Source organism: Drosophila kikkawai, chromosome 3L (genome assembly GCF_030179895.1).
Source record: "Drosophila kikkawai strain 14028-0561.14 chromosome 3L, DkikHiC1v2, whole genome shotgun sequence".
NCBI classification, from domain to species: Eukaryota; Metazoa; Arthropoda; class Insecta; order Diptera; family Drosophilidae; genus Drosophila; species Drosophila kikkawai.
Window position 1 is genome coordinate 2,056,417 of NC_091730.1, and position 22,389 is coordinate 2,078,805.

The 22,389-nt window shown below is 33.8% G+C and overlaps 10 protein-coding genes across 10 annotated transcripts; 8 read left to right on the plus strand and 2 right to left on the minus strand.

The window, feature by feature from the left end:
- Positions 1–1,139: 1,139 nt before the first annotated feature.
- Positions 1,140–1,840, minus strand: LOC108071573 (larval cuticle protein 65Ag1-like). Its single transcript, XM_017162354.2, has 2 exons — positions 1,648–1,840; positions 1,140–1,407 (listed from the first exon to the last, which is right to left on the minus strand). The coding sequence occupies exons 1-2, from the start codon at positions 1,773–1,775 to the stop codon at positions 1,206–1,208; spliced, it is 330 nt and encodes a 109-aa protein (XP_017017843.2). The 5' UTR covers positions 1,776–1,840; the 3' UTR covers positions 1,140–1,205.
- Positions 1,841–3,267: 1,427 nt separating this feature from the next.
- Positions 3,268–3,745, minus strand: LOC138928542 (larval cuticle protein 65Ag1-like). The gene is made up of 2 exons (XM_070285739.1): positions 3,577–3,745; positions 3,268–3,508 (listed from the first exon to the last, which is right to left on the minus strand). Exons 1-2 carry the CDS (start codon positions 3,699–3,701, stop codon positions 3,313–3,315), a joined length of 321 nt encoding a protein of 106 aa, XP_070141840.1. The 5' UTR covers positions 3,702–3,745; the 3' UTR covers positions 3,268–3,312.
- Positions 3,746–5,408: 1,663 nt separating this feature from the next.
- Positions 5,409–6,211, plus strand: Cpr65Aw (Cuticular protein 65Aw). Its single transcript, XM_070285754.1, has 2 exons — positions 5,409–5,665; positions 5,865–6,211. Exons 1-2 carry the CDS (start codon positions 5,532–5,534, stop codon positions 6,058–6,060), a joined length of 330 nt encoding a protein of 109 aa, XP_070141855.1. The 5' UTR covers positions 5,409–5,531; the 3' UTR covers positions 6,061–6,211.
- A 2,483-nt stretch (positions 6,212–8,694) lies between these two features.
- On the plus strand, positions 8,695–9,802 carry Cpr65Av (Cuticular protein 65Av). The gene is made up of 2 exons (XM_017162375.2): positions 8,695–8,873; positions 9,595–9,802. The coding sequence occupies exons 1-2, from the start codon at positions 8,728–8,730 to the stop codon at positions 9,782–9,784; spliced, it is 336 nt and encodes a 111-aa protein (XP_017017864.1). The 5' UTR covers positions 8,695–8,727; the 3' UTR covers positions 9,785–9,802.
- Positions 9,803–11,545: 1,743 nt separating this feature from the next.
- On the plus strand, positions 11,546–11,955 carry LOC108071596 (larval cuticle protein 65Ag1-like). Its single transcript, XM_017162376.3, has 2 exons — positions 11,546–11,674; positions 11,751–11,955. Exons 1-2 carry the CDS (start codon positions 11,547–11,549, stop codon positions 11,947–11,949), a joined length of 327 nt encoding a protein of 108 aa, XP_017017865.1. The 5' UTR covers position 11,546; the 3' UTR covers positions 11,950–11,955.
- A 1,201-nt stretch (positions 11,956–13,156) lies between these two features.
- On the plus strand, positions 13,157–13,552 carry LOC108071604 (larval cuticle protein 65Ag1-like). Its single transcript, XM_017162386.2, has 2 exons — positions 13,157–13,301; positions 13,363–13,552. The coding sequence occupies exons 1-2, from the start codon at positions 13,192–13,194 to the stop codon at positions 13,550–13,552; spliced, it is 300 nt and encodes a 99-aa protein (XP_017017875.1). The 5' UTR covers positions 13,157–13,191.
- Positions 13,553–15,533: 1,981 nt separating this feature from the next.
- On the plus strand, positions 15,534–16,026 carry LOC108071585 (larval cuticle protein 65Ag1-like). Its single transcript, XM_017162367.2, has 2 exons — positions 15,534–15,707; positions 15,769–16,026. The coding sequence occupies exons 1-2, from the start codon at positions 15,589–15,591 to the stop codon at positions 15,965–15,967; spliced, it is 318 nt and encodes a 105-aa protein (XP_017017856.1). The 5' UTR covers positions 15,534–15,588; the 3' UTR covers positions 15,968–16,026.
- A 1,390-nt stretch (positions 16,027–17,416) lies between these two features.
- On the plus strand, positions 17,417–17,941 carry LOC138927857 (larval cuticle protein 65Ag1-like). The gene is made up of 2 exons (XM_017162366.2): positions 17,417–17,550; positions 17,615–17,941. The coding sequence occupies exons 1-2, from the start codon at positions 17,432–17,434 to the stop codon at positions 17,811–17,813; spliced, it is 318 nt and encodes a 105-aa protein (XP_017017855.1). The 5' UTR covers positions 17,417–17,431; the 3' UTR covers positions 17,814–17,941.
- A 965-nt stretch (positions 17,942–18,906) lies between these two features.
- On the plus strand, positions 18,907–20,199 carry Cpr65Au (Cuticular protein 65Au). The gene is made up of 2 exons (XM_017162380.2): positions 18,907–19,102; positions 19,876–20,199. The coding sequence occupies exons 1-2, from the start codon at positions 18,954–18,956 to the stop codon at positions 20,060–20,062; spliced, it is 336 nt and encodes a 111-aa protein (XP_017017869.1). The 5' UTR covers positions 18,907–18,953; the 3' UTR covers positions 20,063–20,199.
- A 469-nt stretch (positions 20,200–20,668) lies between these two features.
- Positions 20,669–21,136, plus strand: LOC108071599 (larval cuticle protein 65Ag1-like). Its single transcript, XM_070284988.1, has 2 exons — positions 20,669–20,758; positions 20,814–21,136. Exons 1-2 carry the CDS (start codon positions 20,669–20,671, stop codon positions 21,042–21,044), a joined length of 321 nt encoding a protein of 106 aa, XP_070141089.1. The 3' UTR covers positions 21,045–21,136.
- Positions 21,137–22,389: the final 1,253 nt, after the last annotated feature.

Below are 22,389 nucleotides of genomic sequence, written 5' to 3' on the forward strand. Positions count from 1 at the left end.
AAGAAATCGTTTTTTTGGCCATTTTTGCGAAATTTGATAAGGGGTTACATCATTAAAATTAGCAAAAATGGCCAAAATTTTTGATTTCTTAAAATTTTAAATTTGGTATGCAGTTTTTTTAAATTAATAAAAGCTAACACAAAACTGCTTTCCGAATCGAAATTAATGCATTTTTGGCTTATTTATGATATATTTTAATTGTCACCTGCAAAGGTATACAAACTTTGGCTGGCCAAAGTTAGCTTTCTTTCTTGTTTTTGTACTGCATTTGTTTTGGAATTTTATTTTGGATATTCACAGGTAAGACTAATTGAAAAGGGATATATTACTTGTAGTGAAAAAAGACGTACAAGATTAAAAAAAAAAAAAAAACATTTCTTACTTAAAATACATTTGGAATAAAAACATTAAAAAATAATATTAATTTACGTCAAGGAAGCATATCTTTTAGTTATATATTTAAGCTCCAGAAAATAGACTTAAACTTATTTAATATTAAAAAAATGGTAGTGCGATAAAGTACGATAAGGAAAATATAATAATAATGTTAATAGAGACCCTTAGAAAAATATGTAAATAAAAAATCATGTCAAAAAATAGGTCGCTGCTTAAAAAATATAATAATAATGCTAATAGAGAACCTTAGAAATATGGGAAAACCAAAAATAAATCATAAAATAGGTCGCTGCTAAAATAATATAATAATAATGTTAATAGAAACCCTTAAAAAAATATGAAAATTATTATCAAATTAAAAAAATAGGTCACTGCTAATAATTTATAATAAATAATGCTAATAAAAAACATTAGAAGTATAGGAAATCCATAAATATTCATTGATTTTGTCTAGAATATTAATATAAATATTATTTAATATAGCATTAATTTTAGCAAACTTTTTAGATATGAAATTATGGCTTATCCCAGTTTAAATCTTTGATAAAAATGTGTTAGCCATAAATGTAATTCTTTAAGTTACTTTCTTGGTTAACTTTACAATGCAAGCTAAGTGAAAATTTGATATAAAAAATGTAATAAAAGTATGCAATATATGCTATTTAAAAATAAATATAAAAGCCTTTTGTGATATCCCCCTAAATGAATAATAAATAATCCAAGTTTGTTTCGATTTTCTTGCCGCGTTTATTTAATAATCAACTAGAAACCATTATAGAATAGAACAGCTCTCGGTTAGCACATCCGCTTTAGTTGCTGATGGGCACATTGGGCAGATGGGCGCCCTCGGGCTGGAATCCATTCTCATCGGCCACATAGTTGACGGTGTAGGTCTGGCCATCATCGGCCACAAAGGAGTAGGAGCCGCGGACAACGATGGCCTCGTGCTCAGTGCCCACATCCTTCAGCTGTCCCTGCTCCTCGTGCTTCTTGCCATCGCTGGTCTCCAGACTGTGTGAAAGGGGGAATTTGATTTTGGATTAGGAATATTGATATATATTCTAACACATTTTTAACTATTAATTTGATTTCAAATACAAATTCTTATAAGCATTGCTTTGGCACATCCTTGATTACAGTTTTCAACACAATCTTTTCAATAGTCTTTGGAAAACATCACAAATATCACTTTTTTGGAGCCATTTCTATTAGCTTAATCCTTGAGAGCTGCTGGAACATTTCGATACTTACGCAAAGTTGTAGCCCTCGGGCTGAACATCGGACTCCAGGCGCAGGATCTGGGCCTCCGCATCGGGAGCGGGGGCAGCCAGGACAACGGCGAAGAGGGCGGCGAAGACGAGGACAATGGCGCACTTCATGGCTGAATTAATTTGGAGTTTTTTATTGGGGAATTCGATGGGGAACCTGCGACCGAACGGCTAGTCAACGTTACTTGATTTGTGATGTCTGTGGCCACGTCCAGGCGTTTATATAGTCGCATCCGCGACCATCAATCGAAGAAAAGTTAGTCGAAAATAAAAATGACTAATTACACGCCGAGCCAACAAATTGGCTTGAAAAACGCGATGAAAAAACCAAAAACAACCACAACCAAGGCACCAATAATAGCGTAAAACAAAAACTTCTAAGGCAAACAAATCGACGCCGTTTTTAGGAAATACACCTCATCATCATCATTTGCATTTTTCGTGAATCAATCAATCCAATCGCTTCCAAGTCAAAGACAACGAGCCCCAAAACATTTTTTGATAATCCATAGAGCTATATATTCATATTTATATTTTTTGTTGGCTCTGCGGAGTGGAGGGGGGGCCCTCGGTTTAGGTGCCCTGCAGCAACAGCAGCATCCAAGCCAAAGATTTTGGGTTCAGTTGGAAGCGGAGGAGGAGTTGGTACTAAAAAAGATATAATTTTATATGAATTTCCGTTAAAACTAATAAATAAATAATTGAATTAGTTATTTATTAAATTATAACATAATTTATACAGTACAGAGATCTTTAGACATTTCGCTTAGCCCTTAGAATAAATGGGAAGAAAATCGTAATAACTCAAGGAAAATAAATTCCTAATCAAATTTATTACAATTAATATTACTATATTTTATTTCGGACTTATATTATATTATGTAAAGGTTTTTTCCCCAAAAGAAACTTTGGTATCCCTTGTTAGCCTAATAGAAAAATCCAAAAATATTTTGCTTAACAAAAATTATGCCCAACCAGAACGGGTATTTATTTTACAGAAAATTTCTTAAATATATTTAAACAAATTAAATTATAAAATACAATAATTGATATCTAACCTTATTAATTCACATTTTTATAGATATTTAATTGTGAGCTGTTCATAAAATAATTATAAATAAATTAACTCTTTTTTTAGACTCCACATTAAAAATGGTTAAATTATTTATTAATCTTATTTTATTATTTTATAAATATTTTTAGGAAAATCAAACCACAAAATGTAGGAATATGTAAAATTTAGCTGACCTAAAATTAAATAAATTATTAAGCTATTAAAACAATCCAAAAACTATGATTTTAAATACTTAATAACCAGAGAATTGCATTTTAAAAATGTTAAACAAATATAAGGTACGCCCATAAAAAATGTTTTCCCAATAAGAAACTCTGAAAATTCATATTAATAAATTTACCTATTTAGTTGCAATTATAATTATTTATATTTTGTAATTATTTCCCAGATTTATAATCATTTTCGCTCCCCTTTAAACAATTTTCCAATTAAAACAAAGAGTTCGCTTACTGTATGAATGAATGTTTCTTTAATATTACGTTTTTTTTCGAGGTGAAACTTAAACATAGTTAACACATTTATGCTGGACTGTAACTAGAGATGGCTGTGAGTGACTGACAAGGATTCTCGGCCTTATTGGACGGCCCTGGGCAGATGGGCGCCCTCCGGCTGGAAGCCATTCTCATCGGCCAGGTAGTTGATGGTGTAGGTCTGGCCATCGTCACCGACATAGGCATAGGAGCCGCGCACCACAAGGGCCTCGTGGTCAGTGCCCACGTCCTTCAGCTGGCCCTCCTCCTGGTGCGACTTGCCGTCGCTGGTCTCCACGCTGCGGAGAAGCAAAAGAGCTAGCCTTGACACAGTTCGGTTGGAGGTGGAGTCGGAGTAGAGACTTACGCAAACTTGTAGCCCTCGGGCTGGACGTCGCTGTCGAAGCGCAGCACCTGGGCATCCGAGGCTGGAGGAGCAGCCAGGACGCTGGCAAGCAGGCAGGAAAGGACGATAACGGCGGCGAACTTCATGTTGGATTCTCTTTTGGGAACTGACTCAAGTGTTTTGAGCTGGAGGAGCTGGCAGGTAATGCTTGCTGCTACCTCGACGAGTGTCCCATTTATACTCCTTTCGGCGCACAATGCAGGGCGTGTAAGTCAATTGCCGGCAATTACCGGTGCAAAAGAAACCACTGTCGAATAAGAAAACAAAAAAAAGTAAGTAAATAAAAAGAGTGGGAGCCAGAGAAACTGGTTTCGCGCTGGGTTTCCTTTGACCCACACTGCTTGCCCGGTTACCTAACCAGTCGCTGGATGCTGCTGAATGCTGAATGCTGGCTGGAAGGAGGGAGGTTCGCCGTTTTGCGATTGATTGATTGCCAGCGACAAGAAACTCTCGTTGGTACACACACTTCATTTGTCTCGAACAAATTAACTGCAAAGTGCGCCCAGCCCAGCAATGAGTTGCGTTAGCTTCCAAAAGAAACCCAAAGAAATAGTCAATAAAATGGGGAATTGGGTCAGCTTTGTGGGCCGATGATTGTTGGACCCAATAAAAAAAAAGAGTGTTGCCATTTCACATTTCAATGTCAAGAAAGGTGTTAATAGAAGAGGAATATTAATGGAGATTACATAGATTGCACGGATTTATTATAATTCAGGGAAGGTCAGGTTTATGAGAGATTTTTGTTGGTTTATCTATTGTTCTTATTTTTTTGTAATTTTAAAATATTATTTGGGTTTGAGAAAAAAAACATAGATACAGGAAAATATTTAGAATAATAAATAAAATATTTATCAGCATATTTTTATAATTATTTTTAATGGTATTTAATAAGAAACAAATAATAATTTAAAGAGTACAACAAAGAATATTATATTCTCATAGTTAATAAATTTATAAAAATTAAAATAAGCAGGGTGAATTGATAATCGAATGCTTCGTCTTCCTATTTTTGTTTTACAATATTAAATGCTCTTTTATTATAATTTTTATCGAGTTAATAGATGACAGAAAATAGCAATTAATCGATTAATATTTAATTCAATCATATTTGCCATAAATCTATATTTTCTTTTGCGATGTCCGTCAAATTTTTTCGTTTTAAAGAAATTCTCTAAAATAGATTTTTAAAATAAAATGTAATCATTTTTGTTATAGCTTTTTTGACAAAATTTTTCATTTAATATTTAATCATTTTAAATTTTGAAAAAAACATAAAAACCTTACGATATCTTGTATTATAGAGAAAGACACTTATATATAGATATTATAAATATATAGGAACCTCTCCATATATAACCCTACCTAACGCTACTTAAGACATCTCTTAATATATTACAAATTACGATAAAAAAATTTTTAGAATATTATAGAATCGATATATTACCCTACCTAAAAGTATTGCATCTCTTAATATATTCCAAATTACTCTGAATAAAACTTTAAAAACATTACTGATATATTAGAGATTTCTATCTATCATATCCAAATTTTCCTCTCCATATACAATCATAATTTTCTGTACATGTTCCAAACTCATAATGTAGCTTGAACCTTCATCATTTATATATATTTTTTTTCGTTCGATGTCAATCAGCGCCTAAAGGTCTGCGTCTGCGATGATTTTAGAGGGTTAAGGCAACACCATTTGAACTTTTTCGTAGAGTCTTCGCTTTGCTTTCAATTTCATTTGGACTTGATTTGCCTGCTTGTCGGCTGCCTGGCTGCCGCTCGAAGTCATTTGGACATATTCATTTGGATTTTATTACACAAATTTTGGCGGTTAATTAGCCAGAGTACGGATATATTGCATGGCCTTTGCGCAATCGGAGTTAGTCGCTAGCGCGAATCGCTGATAGATGGCTGCCGGATTAATATTGATCCTGATCCTGGTCAGCTGCTGCCTGGATTATAGTAATGCCATCGCCACCGATTCCGCCCAGATATTGAGATATGAGAATGCCAACACAAACAGCGATGGCTACGCCTTCTCGTAAGTACTACAAATGTTAATGACCTTTAAAGTCTCTAAATTATCACAAGAAAACGATGTGATAAATTTCATGTTACCATAACTTTAAATTCAAGCTTTGAGCTTTATTTGTCACTGTGTAGGCGTCTCAGGGTCAAGGTCATAATGGATATATTTCATTTTCTTTATACCAATTCCAATTGATTAATTTCTCCGGCAGATTCGAGACCAGCGACGGCATCTCGCGCGAGGAATCGGCCACGCTGAAGAACCCGGGAACCCCCGAGGAGGCCATCTCCGTTCAGGGCAGCGTCGACTGGGTGGGACCCGATGGCGTACACTATAAGCTTAACTACCTGGCCGACGAGAATGGCTTCCAGGCCCAGGGCGATCATCTGCCGCAGGCAGAGCACTGATCACGTGATAGCTTTGGACTTTGCTAAAATATAAGTATACAAAAAGCGAAACCACCAAATAGCAGACAGTAGACAATAGAAGTTAAATACATAATAATAAAATATATAGACACATATGGATATATACAGCCATAAAGACATATATATGGGCATAAATTTTCACCCATCGAAATTGAATTGTATTCTAGGCGGGGAATTAGCATATACATTTGTATCTCATCTCCAGCCCAAAACCCGTTTGCTCTGGAGATGCCGTAACCGAGTAGCAGCGATCTTCGATCTCCAATCTCCGGTGTACGCTATCTGCGATCCGCGGGAGCTGGCTACCCGGCCAAACCGGTTCAATAAACGCCGAAAAGCATCCCAAACAAAGGTTGCCAAAAAAAAAAAATACAGAAAAGGAAATATAAAGAAACCAAACAACAATTAAAGAAGCTCACCAACATGCTGGCAACGAAAGTGAGAACTTCGGGGGAAAAGGGCATTTTTTTCGGGCAATTAACCCGAGCTTCTGTCATTTATCAATCGCAAAGTGCCAAATAATCGGTCCTGTCTTAGCCTAGACATGTCACAAAGCACTGGGAAAAATAAGTTATTATTGGTTATTAAACGAAATTATGTTAAAGAGATTTTAAATATTATTTGTTAGGTAGTTTTGTGAATTTTTCTGCATTTATATCTCTAAAAACTGATGTATTATTTAAATTTTAAGCTGTTAAGAGTTGGTTTTAATTATTAATTATTTATAACACTTAAAAAAAGTAGTAAATAAAGAAAATAATTACATTTTTAAGATTTTTTAATGGGTTTTAATGATAAATAAAAAGTTAAATGGTTTTAGGTTCTTAAATTAAAAAGAAAAATGTTAAAACTGAACTTAAAAATTTATAGAAAAATAAAATAAAATTATATTTAAAGCTAAGATATAGTTAAAAGATAGAAAAATTTTCTTAGAAGTGATTTTTTACTTAGACTTTAATCTAAAATCCTGAGAAAATATGAAATAAAATATTTTTCAAACTAAAGGTCTCAAGAAATATTCTAGATTATTTACCTATTCATAAAATATACCTTACATTTTATAGTTTTATTTCCCGTGCATCTTATTTACAGCTTATGGAATGATTTATGCTGCTTTAGCCCGGCAAATGACCTGCAATGGCATTACGCATACGCCCCATTGCCCGCCGAGGCATTGTAGGGCATAGCATAGCTCGGCCTGACTGAGCTGCTTGGAGCTTGGCTTTGGCTTTTGTTGTCTCGCTGCCGCCACTGCCGCTTCGGCTGCTTAGGTTGCTGTTGGTGGTAAAAAATCGTTTTTATTTTATTGACTAAGGTCATCAACAAGCACTCGAACCGCTGACGATGAGCTCCGTGGATGGGTTAATGTGGAGACGATGATGAGCCGCGTAATCTTGAATCTCTCGTGCTGAGCCCCAGCATCTCATCTTCACTTGAACAGCAAATGCAGCTGACAAGCGCACATGGAGAGCTGTGGAGGTTTGCGTTTTCAGATTCGATACAAGACTTTTGGAGGTTAAATCGCCCAGCCTTAATCGGAAATTGTGTCAGCAGGCGGAAATGCTGGACAAGTTGCAAGATAAGTACAAAATTACTCATCGAGGAAATACCAAATTTAAAAAACAGAAATTAAATTAAAATAAAGTTAATATAAGTATCTAAAAACTAGAGGAAATGTGTTGAAGTTAAGCAGAAGAACGAGTAAAGTTTTAAAGGTTATTTTCTAGAAGAAACCCAGAGTTTCAGGTGAATTTATTTATATGAAAATAACTTTAAATATATAAATAAAAATATTTCTTTAAGAAAACATGGATAAAGCTACTTTTTATCCATCTCTAAAACCTATTTAATATTAAACAAAAAATAAAAGACCATATTTAATGACCAATTATAACCTTTGCTGGCTAGAACTTCCACTTTACCACCAGTTCTTGCCACTTCCTGAACACCTTTCGTTAGTAGTTAACTTGTTGGGCAGTGAGGAAGCTCTTTTGGGCACTTTATGGCCAATCTTGGCTGCCATCACAAATTGTTGGCAAGTGCAAACACAGTCAGAGCCAGAGCCAGAGCCATAGCCATTGACCTATTGCCACAGATCCAAATATATGGTATGTGTGGTGCCTACAGTATTGTGATTGTGTGTCTGTGTACTTATAGCCCAAACACGCGCATTGGCCAAATATTTATTTGCCAAGAGGCCCAAACACACATTTCATTATCACTTGGCCCATCATCTTGAGCTCAGATTTTACTTTCAGCTCCCGTGGCGAGGCAATTGAGATGAGATGAGTCGCACATCAAACGCTTAATGGTCTTCAGCTATATTTCTTTTTTATTGTATTTTTTTGTATTTTTTTGGCTTGTTCAATTAAAAGCTTAACACACTCGGCTCACACGCATTTGCCTTCAATTACCTGCGTATGGGTGGGACAATTGTGTGAGCATTTAAGGTGTTTGTTATGGTTCGCTGGCCGAAGTCTTAGTGTGTGTGTGCTTAGGCCTGGCCAGTTATAAATAGCTCAGCACTCATTGCAGGGCGCCACATATCGAGTTAGTGCCTAATTGTGATAACTACCGGAGCGTTTAGTGCCAAGCCGAAAATATCCCCCTCAAAGGAAGTTTAAAAATTAAATATAAATACACAAAATGCAGTCCTCCAGCCTCTGTGTCCTGGCCGTGTGTGCCTTTGTCCTGATTTCCTCCCTCAGTGCTGCTCCTTTGGATGACTCGCAACATGCCACGATTTTGCGTTATGACAATGACAACATTGGAACTGATGGCTATAACTTTGGGTGAGTGAAAAGTTGGGGAAAAAAGGGTAATAAATATAGTAACAAATTAAGGAACATTTTTTAAAATTAAAAAAAAAGGGAAACAAATTATTGATGATTTTTATAAATTAAAAAAAAGATAAACAAATTATGGAACATTTTATAAATTAAAAAAAAAAGAGAAACATATTATTAAAATTTTTTTATAAATTTAAATAAAATATTTAAGCATTTCTGGAATATAATTTTAAAGTAAAATTCTTAAAAAATGGGTTTAAAATTATTTCTAGATTTTTGAGAAAAAGGAAACTGCTTAAATATCAGAGTAAATATACCCTGAGACATAAAAACCCAAAATAAATTAATAATAAATTAATAAAATAATAAAATAAAATACAATTAAATACACTTTATTATTCAACATTTTATTCACATTTTTATAAATTAAAAGAAAAATATTTTAAAATTCTGGAATATAATTTTAAAGTAAAATTCTTTAAAAAAAGTATTTAAAATTATATTACTATATGTTTAAGTGCAGGAAACTGCTTAAATCGCAGAGTATATATAGCCTGAGAACTACAAACCTAAAAATTAATTAATGATAAATAAATTAAATACTTAATTAATATATAATTAAATAAATTTAATTACTAAACATTTTATATAAACCATATTTTATAAAATAACTTTTACAGAAATATCCCTTTCTAACAATAAACTCTTTTCTTTATCGTTTTAGTTACGAAACCAGTGATGGCATCACCCGCCAGGAGCAGGCCGAGCTCAAGAACGCTGGCACCGAACAGGAGGCTCTCAGTGTTCGCGGCTCCGTCAGCTGGGTGGCACCCGATGGCCAGACCTACACCCTGCACTACATTGCCGATGAGAATGGTTTCCAGCCTCAGGGTGATCATCTGCCCCACAACTAAGACCCAAGAGCCCTTAGAGCCCAGTATTAATCAGTATTTGTTCATTTTGTAAAATATAAATCAATGTACTAACCCTCAGATCATGTTTCCTCTTAAATATAATAATTAAATCAAGTCAAGTAAATGGAATTTACATTTTCTTAGAAGGAATATATGAAAATATTCCTATAATATTTTTTTCTAGAAAGTCTTTGACGAAAGTAAGTTGGTTCCTTGAACCCGGATCACTTGCTAACAAAGGTATTTATAGTAGTAGGGCCACACATATATATACATAACTTGTTTATTAGGGGGCGAAATGAAAAGAAAAGTATGTGACACAACAAAAGAACAGGCTTCGCTTCGCATTCAAGAGTCCAAGTTCTCTCTACACAGCCATATCGCGCATACGCACCGTTGGACGTCGCAATGCTGTATGTCTCGTTTCGCCCCGGATGGCCTTCGGGGACGGCAGAAATTTGCAAATTTTTGGCACGTTGAAACTTGTTTGCGTTTTTGTTGGCTTTGTTGTAATTAATACATAATTAAAGAGTGGCGGGCGCGCATAGTGAAATATGTGCGAGAGCGATGCGATCCGAAAATCAAAGTTTTTTTTTTGAAGGTTAATTTCAGGCGTTGATTTAAATTTCATGCGATGCTAATGAAATTTGGAAGATGCCCCCCCAACAACAACAACACACTATATTAATATATGCATGGAATAAAAGGCGACACTGATCAAACTAGTTTTTCACTAAGCCGATCGCTGCTGACGTAGTTGCTGCCATGCCCAAAATGCCCAATTGTGGGTTGAACACACTTTACTAATGTCTGCCCCGATTTACATATCTATTATTAAACGGCAGAAGTGCTTAAAGAAACAGAAAATAAATAAAATATAATGTTTTCCTTATTTTCTAGCGGTCATTTCCGGTTCTAAAAAGGGAAGAGTGTTTTTTATACAATTGTTTAAAGTTTTTTAAAGACTCAGAAAATTATTTAAAAATTCTTAAGACACCATAAGCATTATTTTTTATTTATTTACTTAGTAAGTTAAAATTTTATATTTTTTACAAGCAAATTAATAAAGTTTAAATGTATATTTAAGGCAGAAATGTGGAAAATTATATAAGAAATATTAATTGTATATTTTTTGGTGAAGTAATTATAAACAATAATGTTTTAAATAGGTTTCTTTTATTGAAAAAATATTTATATAATTAAAGAAAATTAAATTCCATTTAAGCTCATAGTTTAAAATTTACAAAAAATAATTAAAAGTATTGTAGTTTATGTTTACATTTCAGGAAAATTCATTTAAAAGAAATATATAATTAATAACATGAGAAAATATTTATAAATTACTAAAAACCTTCTTGATTTTCAAAGCTTTTTCTCTTAATAAAACATAAACAAAATAAAATAACCTATATAGTTCATTGATCTTTATCTAGACTCCAATTCAATCAATCAAACTAACTATTACCTAAACATTACTCAATGTTTGAGTTCCAAGCTCTGCAAAAAGCTGGAAAAATACATAACCTGCTCCGGCCATAAAAATAACTTGCTAAATGGGGCTGTGTGTAAATGCCGCAGTTAATTCAATTTAAATTTAATTTAATTAACAGCATAATCGACAGACACACTGAAGGTGAGTTAAACCAAGACCAAACCCAATTTCACACCATCACCTCACCAACATATAAAAGAGTTTATCCAACTGTCAACCGACATCATTTGCAGCTAAATCCTCGAGATCAGCACACTACCACAAGTCACCATGAAGTTCCTGATCGTCTTCGTTGCCCTATTCGCCCTGGTCCTGGCCGCTCCTCCTCGCTCTACCGCCGGCGAGGCCCAGATCCTGGCCCAGAACTCCGATGTTGGACCCGAGAGCTACAATTACAAGTGAGTTGCAGGGGAATTAACTCAAGAAGAAGGTACTTCAAGCTTACATTACAATCTTACTACTACTCTTTCTCAGCTTTGAGACCAGCGATGGCCAGAAGGCCGATGCTGCCGGACAGCTGAAGAACATTGGCACCGAGCAGGAGGCCCTTGCCGTCCATGGTTCATACTCCTTTGTGGGTGACGATGGTGTCACCTATACCGTCACCTATGTGGCCGATGAGAATGGATTCCAGCCTCAGGGAGCCCATCTGCCCGTTGCCCCCGTGGCCTAAGCTGTATCAGTTCCTGGTTATTCCTCCTTTCTGAGAAAATAAGAATCTAAGTCATGAAAAAATCAAACAAATAGTGTTGAACATTAAAGATCAAATTAGTATATAAAATATAATTTGTTTTATTGGTAGAAGTATAAAATATTGAGAGATTAAATGAATATTTTATATACAAGTCTACAGCCACAAGTAGAAACCTTAATAATTTTCTAAGGGCTTAAACGAGAAATTAATTTTAAAAAATTAAATTAAATAATAATTAAACTAAAGAAAGATTTATTAATACAATTTTAGATGAAGCGTCTTCTTATATATTATAAAATATAGTATTAATTCTATAATTTTATTCGTTCTAAAGTAAAGTAAACATTCTATTACCCTTGATAAATAATATTTCTGTAGGAAATTATAAAATATTCTCAAACTGAACATTTCCTATTACTAGTTCCCTAAGATATACTTACTATAGTAGCTTATAATCTCGATTAAAAAGAATTTGCAATGTATAATTAATTCTATATGTAAAAATACCTCCCGCTAAGCAAACAATAAATGTTATTATAAAATTATAGTCTCACATTCGGGGGGTTAGAAATTAGCTAAAAGCTAGAACGGAATCCACAAAGGATGTATTTCAATTGAGTTAGAAGTTCATAAATAAATTTACATTGCCATTATAATTAGTAGTAATTTACAATTACTCTGCAACCAGAAATTAAATAAATAAATAAATAAACAAAAGTACGTTTCGGATTATTGAACTCGTGCCGAGGCTTGTGAATTAAATTTATGGCTTCAACGCAATTTATTCATCAATGAGTTATTGATTTATTGATTTTTAAATATTATTATAAGAGACTGGAATAACTTTAAATGTAATTCTAATTTAATACTTGATTTCAAACATAATTAACAAATTTTTCTAGATGTTATCAGCTGCAAAGATAATTTCTAGTTCTACTACAAAATAAATATCTATGGATTTAATGCAAAGTCATTTTGCAAAAAAATAGATAAACATTTTTTTGCAAATGCGATCGATATTAATTTGCATTTCCAGCTTTAGCCTGAAACCAAAATCACCTTATTTCGCATTATGCTTCGACTAGTTTTGCATTAATTTCGCGATGCATTTGCATTAATTTCGCGATAGTTTGAGCATCCCTCCAATATAAAGGAGACCAAGCCTTTGGAGAGCATCATTCGTTTGAGATCCGCAGATCAAAACAGCAACCTTAACTCACCATGAAGTTCCTGATCGTCTTCGTTGCCCTCTTCGCCGTGGCTCTGGCCTCTCCTGATACTGAGATCATCCGTCAGGATTCCGATGTTGGACCTGAGAACTTCAAATACGGGTAAGTAAACTGAGAACTGATCCAGCAAGGATAAACAACTGACTTTCCACTTCCTTATCAGCTTCGAGACTAGCGATGGTGTGGCTGCCAACGCCGAGGGACAGCTGAACAACATTGGATCCGACCATGAGTCCCTCGCCGTCCATGGCTTTTACAGCTACGTTGGTGATGATGGCGTCACCTACGAGGTCAAGTACGTCGCTGACGAGAACGGTTTCCAGCCCTCCGGTGCCCATATACCCGTTGCCTAAGCTGAAGCACGGAAATTCCAACTGTTCCTTGTTAATACCGTTAAGCCAGGTCCTTCCTTTTGAGGGTCAAAGGATCTAAGTCAAAAAAAAAAAGAAGAAAATTATTAAAGAAAAATGAGTACATGAATATGTGAGTGTTTTCAATGGGAAGAATTATGAATGATGAGTATTTTTGATTTAAACCTGAAAACCCTTACGATTGATTGAATTAATAATATTTTAGAAAGGAAAAATCAGTTTAATACATTTATTTTAAAGCAGGATTAGGCGTCATATAAACCTATATGCTTGAGATTTAATACCTTAAGCTTGCTGCTAAGCAGTTATTAAAACTTATTAATATGGCGAAATATAAAGGAAAGCTTTACAAATAAATATTAATAATATTATAATATATTAATATTTCTAAGCTTCGTTAAATATTTTTTGAACATCTAATTGCTATGAAAATAATTGTATTAAAATATCAATAAATATTTTGTTTTTGTAGGCATCTGACGGGTGTAAAGTTAATGATAACCCAAAGTCATATATATATTTAGACTGACACTTAAAGTCTTAATTATATAAAAATAAAATATTGCGTTTTTTTTTTTAATTTTAAACAAATTTTTTAAACTAACAAAAGTCACAGAAAATTATATATATTTAAATATATATATTTATGAAAACTAACATAGAAACACTTTTGGATTTGACTTTATTGTTTTCTCGGAGCTCTTATACATTTTTATACCCTTGCAGGGTATTATAATTTCAGTCAGAAGTTTGCAACGCAGTGAAGGAGACGCTTCCGACCCTATAAAGTATATATATTCTTGATCAGCATCAACAGGCGAATCTTTCTAGACATGTCCGGAAGAAATCGATTTTTTGGCCATTTTTGCGAAATTTGATAAGGGGTTACATCATTAAAATTAGCAAAAATGGCCAAAAAATTTGATTTCTTAAAATTTAAAATTTGGTATGCAGTTTTTTTAAATTAATAGAAACTAACACAAAACTGCTTTCCGAATCGAAATGAATGCATTTTTGGCTTAGTTATGAAATATTTTAATTGTTACCTGCAAGGGTATACAAACTTTGGCTGGCCAAAGTTAGCTTTCTTTCTTGTTTTAAATTATATTAAGCCCACAAAACTATGTACATCGATTAATATCGATTGAAATTCCCTAGGATACAAAAATTTAAGGTTTTATTGAGATCACTTGATAGCCAAAAGTCATGTATAAATAAATAAATATAATATTTTGTATAAATAATAATATTTTTTAGGGAAACCCACAATATTATCAGCTAATTTATATTATATATTTAAAATATTTTAAGGTATATTGACTATATATTTATTTACTTTCTACCTAAATTTGAAATCACAATTTAAAAACAAATTAAGACAACCATTTTTACGAATGTCTCTTGTTGTCTTGAGAGCCTCTGATTGCCAAAAGTCATGTACATAAAATTTATAAAAAATAATATTGAAGAGAGAAGTCCCCAAGTTTATCTGCTAATTTATCTTAACTTAATAATTACCTTAATAATTACTATATATTTATTTAATTTCTGCGTAATTAAAAATCTAAATTTACAAAAAATTAAGATAATAATTTTTCTACAGCTCTTTGTATTATTTAAATTAATTTTCTAAGAAAACATAACTTTGCCGTTTTATGACTTTGTACATAACTTTAATTTTAATTGAATACTGCTGCCTTTCCTTATAGTTTTGATATGCAATCTCCGCCTCAGTGATAACAAAACCCTCATCTTTTCCATAAAAAAGACAGGTTGGTAAAGCCTCTGCTACCGATTCCGATGGAAAAGGTTGATTTGCATTTCGTATGGGAGTTTAAGCGATTCATCTTTAACCTGAAACCAATTTCGAGCATTTTTCGCATTATGCTTTGACATTATGTCTGCCTGCATTTGCATTGAAATCGCCCCAGTTTTGGCTTCCATATAAAGGGGGTCAAACCAGCGGACAGCATCATTCGTTCGAGATCCGCAGATCAAAGCAGCAACCAAAAATCACCATGAAGTTCCTCATCGTCTTCGTTGCCCTCTTCGCCGTGGCTCTGGCCGCTCCTGCTGGTCAGGAAGCTCAGATCCTCCGTTCGGAGTCCGATGTTGGACCCGAGAGCTTCAAATACGAGTAAGTAAACTGAAAACTGGCCCATTAAGGATGCACATCTGACCTTCCACATCCTTATCAGCTGGGAGACTAGCGATGGCCAGGCTGCTCAGGCCCAGGGACAGCTGAACAACGCTGGATCCGAGCACGAGTCCCTTGCCGTCCAGGGATCCTACCGCTTCGTTGGTGATGATGGCGTCACCTACGAGGTCAAGTACATCGCTGACGAGAACGGTTTCCAGCCCCAGGGTGCCCATCTGCCCGTTGCCCCCGAGGCCTAAGTCCTCCTCCTAAGTTCTTCCTTGTTAATAGCTGCCGCCTCTCTGGAGGTTCGGAGAATCTAAGTCAAACAACCTGAACTATTGAATATTAAAGAATTAAATTAGTCTATGAACAAATTGTGTTTTCTTGCCTGTGTGGAAGCTGCTCTCTCTCTTATATCAAAAGGATTTGGTGGATACAGTTTCACACCTGCATTTTGTGGGTGTCTCCTATTTTGTAATTAATACATTGTAATTAATACATTAAATAATAATAATATGAATTTTAATTGATTGATTCTTTATTGCTTTAATAATAATTAAGACATAAAATTTGAACTCATGCGTTTTTTTTAATTTTAATTATATTAATCATACAAAAAAATAATTTTTTATTGACATAACATAAAATATACCTCACCCTGAACATATTTCTGATTGATTTAGTTACAAGAAAAGGTTAAGGGGTTGATTCTTGTAAATTGTTTTCCAAAACAGGCCTTAATCTAAATAAGTCAAGGTTAATAGTAAAACATTGATATTATGTAGATTTTTGGAAATTATTTAAGGGTCATAAAGATTCAAGAAGGGTACATTTAAAAATTTATAAAGTAAAGAAGGAAAATGGCAAAAAAAATAAAGTATAAGTAAATTTATTAATATTTAAATGGAATTCATTTATGTTAATCCAAACATTTTATATAAATTATAAGTACAGATTTATTTAAATCTATGCTTAAATTTCGATATTAAAAAAAGATAATAATATTTGGTCAACTCAGTTCCCTCTTAGTTTGGATTAACAAATGAAGGTAGTAAATTTCAAATTTATAAATTTTTGTATTTGTAAAGTTAGGTTTGAATGTAGGAATAAATTATAACATAAACAAGAAATACTAGGTTTCCTTTAATAATTCAATATATATGATGCACTAACCCAACTTAGGTAAGTATAAAGTTCAGTTATATTTTCTCATTATTAAAGTTTTTATATTAAAATTCAACCTATATGTTTCTTTATAAATTGTAAATTAGTTGCTCTTTGATTCTACATATCCAAACTTACTTCTTTTATTGCTAATATTGTCCTAAAAGTAACCTTATCATATTAAAATAAAGTCCAAGAATTTTGTCTTATAAAAGTATAAGTAATACACATGTTTTTTTCCATCACTGACCACGAGCAAAGTCGCTTCTCCCACAGAAGACTGGTTACTAATCCAAATACGAGCGAGAAGGCTGATTTACATTTCGCATTGGGCTTTTTAATGATTCGGCTTTAGCCCGAAATCAATATCACACATTTATCACATTATGCTTCGCACACGTTTGACTAGTTTGGCCGGCCTTTGGGCATTGGTCTGTGGTCTGTGGGCTTCTGCCGCTGTCCAGCCATATAAAGGGTGGCCCCTTCACCGGAGAGCATCATTCGTCGCGAACTGTTCGAGAACCGCAGGTCAAAACACAAAAATCCAAAAATCAACCATGAAGTTCCTCATTGTCTTCGTTGCCCTCTTCGCCGTGGCTCTGGCCGCTCCTGCTGGTCAGGAAGCTCAGATCCTCCGTTCGGAGTCCGATGTTGGACCCGAGAGCTTCAAATACGAGTAAGTAAACTGAGAACTGATCCAGCAAGGATAAACAACTGACTCTCCTCCACTTCCTTGTCAGCTGGGAGACTAGCGATGGCCAGGCTGCTCAGGCAGCGGGACAGCTGAAGAACATTGGAACCGAGCAGGAGGCCATCTCCGTCCAAGGCTCTTACCGCTTCGTTGGTGATGATGGCGTCACCTACGAGGTCACCTACATCGCCGATGAGAACGGTTTCCAGCCCCAGGGTGCTCATCTGCCCGTTGCCCCCGAGGCCTAAGATGGATTGCTACCTTCAATCTACCTCAAATCCTTGTTAGTTCCACCAAACCGATCCTGTCCTTATTTTAAAAGGATGGGAACTAAGTCAGCTTGTTAAATATTAAACGAAATAATGAATATCCGAAACTAATTGGTTTTTTGATTGGTTTACATATTTGGTTTACCTTTTTAGGGGGAGTTTTAAAACTGGTAAAATGCTGGCTTTAAAATATAAAAAAATATATATAAATAGTATTATAAACACAACAACATTCTACAAAATCTGAAAAGGGAAAGGAAGAATTCTTCTCGAGATCAGATTATATAATATGCATTATCTTCTTTTATTTCTTATAAAGCAAAGGCTAAAAATTTCTTACAAAGATTATCTTTTGGTATATAAAATCGCTTTAATTAAGCTTTAATGCTTTATTTCTTCTACAAACTTTATTACTTAATCAATACTATCTCTTACTTATAAACAAATATCATTAAATAATTATTATGCAAGCAAAATAACAGCTTTACAGAAGCCACAGGTGAAGTCTGCCTGATTTATATGTTAGTCTGAGAACGTAATATGCTTGATAGATTGGTTATTGATTTTTTAATTGATTCTTAAACAAATAAATACAAGCTTACAGCACACAATATGAGAAATGACAATGGCAAAATCACAATGCACAATAGCAGAATAACAAATAAAAAAAGTTTAGAACCCATCTCGACTATGAGACATCTCCTAAGCCACTTCAGCATCCCCATTCGTTTGGGTAAAACGAATTTTATGGCACAACAAATGAGTGTGTGTTTAGTGTTCTTATGTAATTACTTTATTTAACTTTGAAAACACGATATTTGAAATTGGAAACTGGCAAGGCGAGGCCGGGGTGGACAAGGTAATTGCATACATTATATGCCTGCATGCACGATTAGTCTAGGGTATTTAGAGTGTGTTAATCTGTAATTAAAATGTGTTTTATTGTATGATTCCATTACTGCCTTCTGCTGATTTTGTTAATTTTTCATTTGTTTTTATTATTATTATGCATTTTCCGTCAATGATTTGTATATAAGGGCCTTCGTTGCTCCCAGCGCAGCTCAGTGAAGTGCAGCAGCAGCAGCAGCATTCAGCACCTGTGTTCTCACCTGTTTCGCGATGCATTCGAGTTCTAAGTCTACTTTGTGGCTAGCTGTCCTACTGGCAGTGGGAGTGTCCTTGGTCCTGGCCAGGCCCGCTGGCGAGGATGCCCAGGCCGAGACCCTCAAGCTGGAGAGCGAGAATACCGGCGACAAGTATTCCTTTTCGTGCGTATAAAGCCAATGAAAGTTGTTAAATTAGGCTTAAACAAATTTGAAAAATGTTTAGTGACTTAAAAATATTAATTTTGTGATTAAATGGTGATATTTTTATGATTAAACTATTTCTTAAATTAAAGTGAAAGTATTTCTCAAGTGCAATGTAAATATGGTGCTTAAAATCAAGCTAAAATAATTTCTTTAGTTTAAAAATAACGTAAATATATATTTTAAACAATTAAGAAACATAAAGAAAAGTGTACATATTAAAGTTTCCCTTTTTGAAAATATAATCTCGTATTATTTATAATATAAATATTAACAAATATTAAATAAATCATCCAGAAATACGCTATTTAATATCCTTAAAAATGTTTCTGTTAAAATATATCATAAAAAAAATATTTAAAATTTTTTAAATTATATATATATATCATTTTAGTAAAAACAAAATAAAATTAAAATAATAATAATATTAATATATAATTAATATAATAAAGAAAATACTCATTTAAAATCATATATTATCTAACTAATCTCTAATTTTCACCTCTTGAAATAAAATATACAAAAAATATTTAAAAAATCCTTTAAGTATATATATAATTACTTAAAATTAAAATAAAAAAATTTAAAATATTTTTTTAAAAATGCTTTATGTTTAAATATAATAAAAAAAAATATTTAAAATATTTATGATAATAATATACAAATAATATTATAAAAAAATACTCATTAAAAAACATATATTATATAAATAATTGTTAATTTTCCCCTCACAGCTTTGATACCAGCAACGGAATCTCGCGCACAGAGACGGGCGAAGTGAAGCCAGGTGCCGGCGAGGATGATGGCTCCCTCTCGGTTCAGGGCTCCACCAGCTGGTCCGCTCCAGATGGCAAAAAGTACGAGATCAGCTTCACGGCCGACGAGACTGGCTATCATCCCAAGTTCCGGCTAGTGACCTAAGAATAGCTTCTATATTTTATACCTAAAATTTAGAGATATATTATGTATCCAATATCCATATTAAAATCTTAAAATAGAAACCACAGACGTCACAGAAAATATAAATAAAAGATTTCAATTAATAAAAGAAAATAAAAGTCTTTGATTTAAAAGAGAAAAATATATAAATATTACCATTTAAATGGCAAGAACCTCCCTCCAATCTCATCTAAACTCATCTCGGCTGACGTCACTAAAAGATATATCTTTTATGTATATGTATAATGCTGGCCAAATTCATAGTCTCAAATTTGAATAATTAAATATTTATGGCTTCGATTCTTTTCGGCCTAAAACATGAATTTACATTTTGTATTAGGCCTTTTAGTGCTCCATCTGCGAACGAAAACGAAACCCAGACCCAGACCCAGGCCCAGGCCCAAACCAGACATGTCGCATTAACATTGACATTGCCGATTAGCTCTTCCACACGTTTGACTAGTTCCACCACGCTTTGAATAATCGACGGTTTGCCCTCTATAAAAGGGTTCCGCCGGCCAACCATCGGCACCATTCGTCGTGACCTGTCCGAGAACCGCAGATCCCAGCACCAACCAACAATCAACCATGAAGTTCCTCATCGTCTTCGTTGCCCTCTTCGCCGTGGCTCTGGCCGCTCCTGCTGGAGATGTTCAGATCGTCCGTGCGGATTCCGAAGTTGGACCTGAGAACTTCAAATACGAGTAAGTAAACTAAGAACTGGTCCCGTAAGGATAAACAACTGACTCCCCACTTCCTTATTAGATGGGAGACTAGCGATGGCCAGAAGGCCGATGCTGCTGGAGAGCTGAAGAACATTGGATCCGAGAATGAGTCCCTCGCCGTCCGCGGTTCCTTCTCCTTCGTGGCTGATGATGGCCAGACCTACACCGTCAACTACATCGCCGATGAGAACGGTTTCCAGCCCCAGGGTGCTCATCTGCCCGTTGCCCCTGAGGCCTAAATCAGGTTGCTTTCCTCTGGAGCAGCTCTAAATCCACCCAAATTCTACTCAATTCCTTGTTATTTTCCCCAAAACTTTCCCGTGTCCGTTTTCCCTTGGCTTTGCTAAGGGAACAAACTCCTAAGTCAAAGAACATTTGTTGAATATTAAAAAAAAAATGAAGAATTTATATGAACTTGTTTTATTTTGATTGTTATTTAAGCTTGTCTTAATATTTATTTCTAATCTTGGAATCTTTTTTGCAAGATTAAAAAAAAAACGGGTTTCTCTTTAAACCTAGCTTAAAGGATCAATATTAAATAATTATAAAGAAAAGTTAAATTAAATCAATAATAAATAATTATAAAGAAAAGTTAAACTGTAATTAACTTTGCTTTATAATTATTTATAATTAATCCTGTTTGGTTCAAGTAGGCTGCCTCATTATTTTTGTAGATTTTTTTTAGCTTATTTTAAATCAAAGAAAAAAACTTTAAAGTGTTTAATTACAACATTAAGTTTAAAAATTCACATAAACTTAACCAGAGATTTAAAAATGAATTTTTAAACATTAAGTTTTTTAAGCTAATGTTTTAAAATTCATATTCACTTTTTAACAAACTTAATTTAAGCAAATTTTATTCAAAAAGCCAAAGGAATACACATCTTAAACAGTTTTCAATGCTTATGGTTCAAGAGTTAAATAATAAATACATTAAAAATAATTATTTGATTAATAAATCCATTGGACATTTTTTTATGAATTTTAATTATACTATAAAAAATGTATAGTTAATGCTATTAATAATAATTTTATATTATAAAATAGTAATAAAACTGGTAATGTTAACAGTTAGATTTTAATGTTTTTAATATGTTTAAAAACAGCAAATAAAATATTTAATTTCTTAAAAAAAGTTTCAAGAATCAAAGAAGAACCTTTTTAAACAAAGTAAGCATATAATAGATGGTTTTTAAAGATTAAAAATTATTATAAAAGTTTACCTGAAATACGGACTACTCCATAAGCTTTAAAGTTATTTATTTAAGATATATCCTACACCTCCCATAACTTCTTAAACCTTTTTTTAAAGCCCCCTTTGGGGCCCCAATAAAAATCATTAAAAAAAAACCCAAAACCAAGGTTTACTTTGGGGCTTTTATTTCAGCAAATCAAAAGACTTAGGCAACGAACTTGATGCTTTCTACTGCATACTTTCAGGCGGGTGGCTGATAACCGACTGACGATGATTACCCCTCAGTTCCGTGCTTATTCTATGCTCATTGCTTATGCTCGCAGTGGCAGTCGTCAACAGTTATTGCAATTAATATGCTAATTTTCGCACACAACATCAGTCATTGCCGA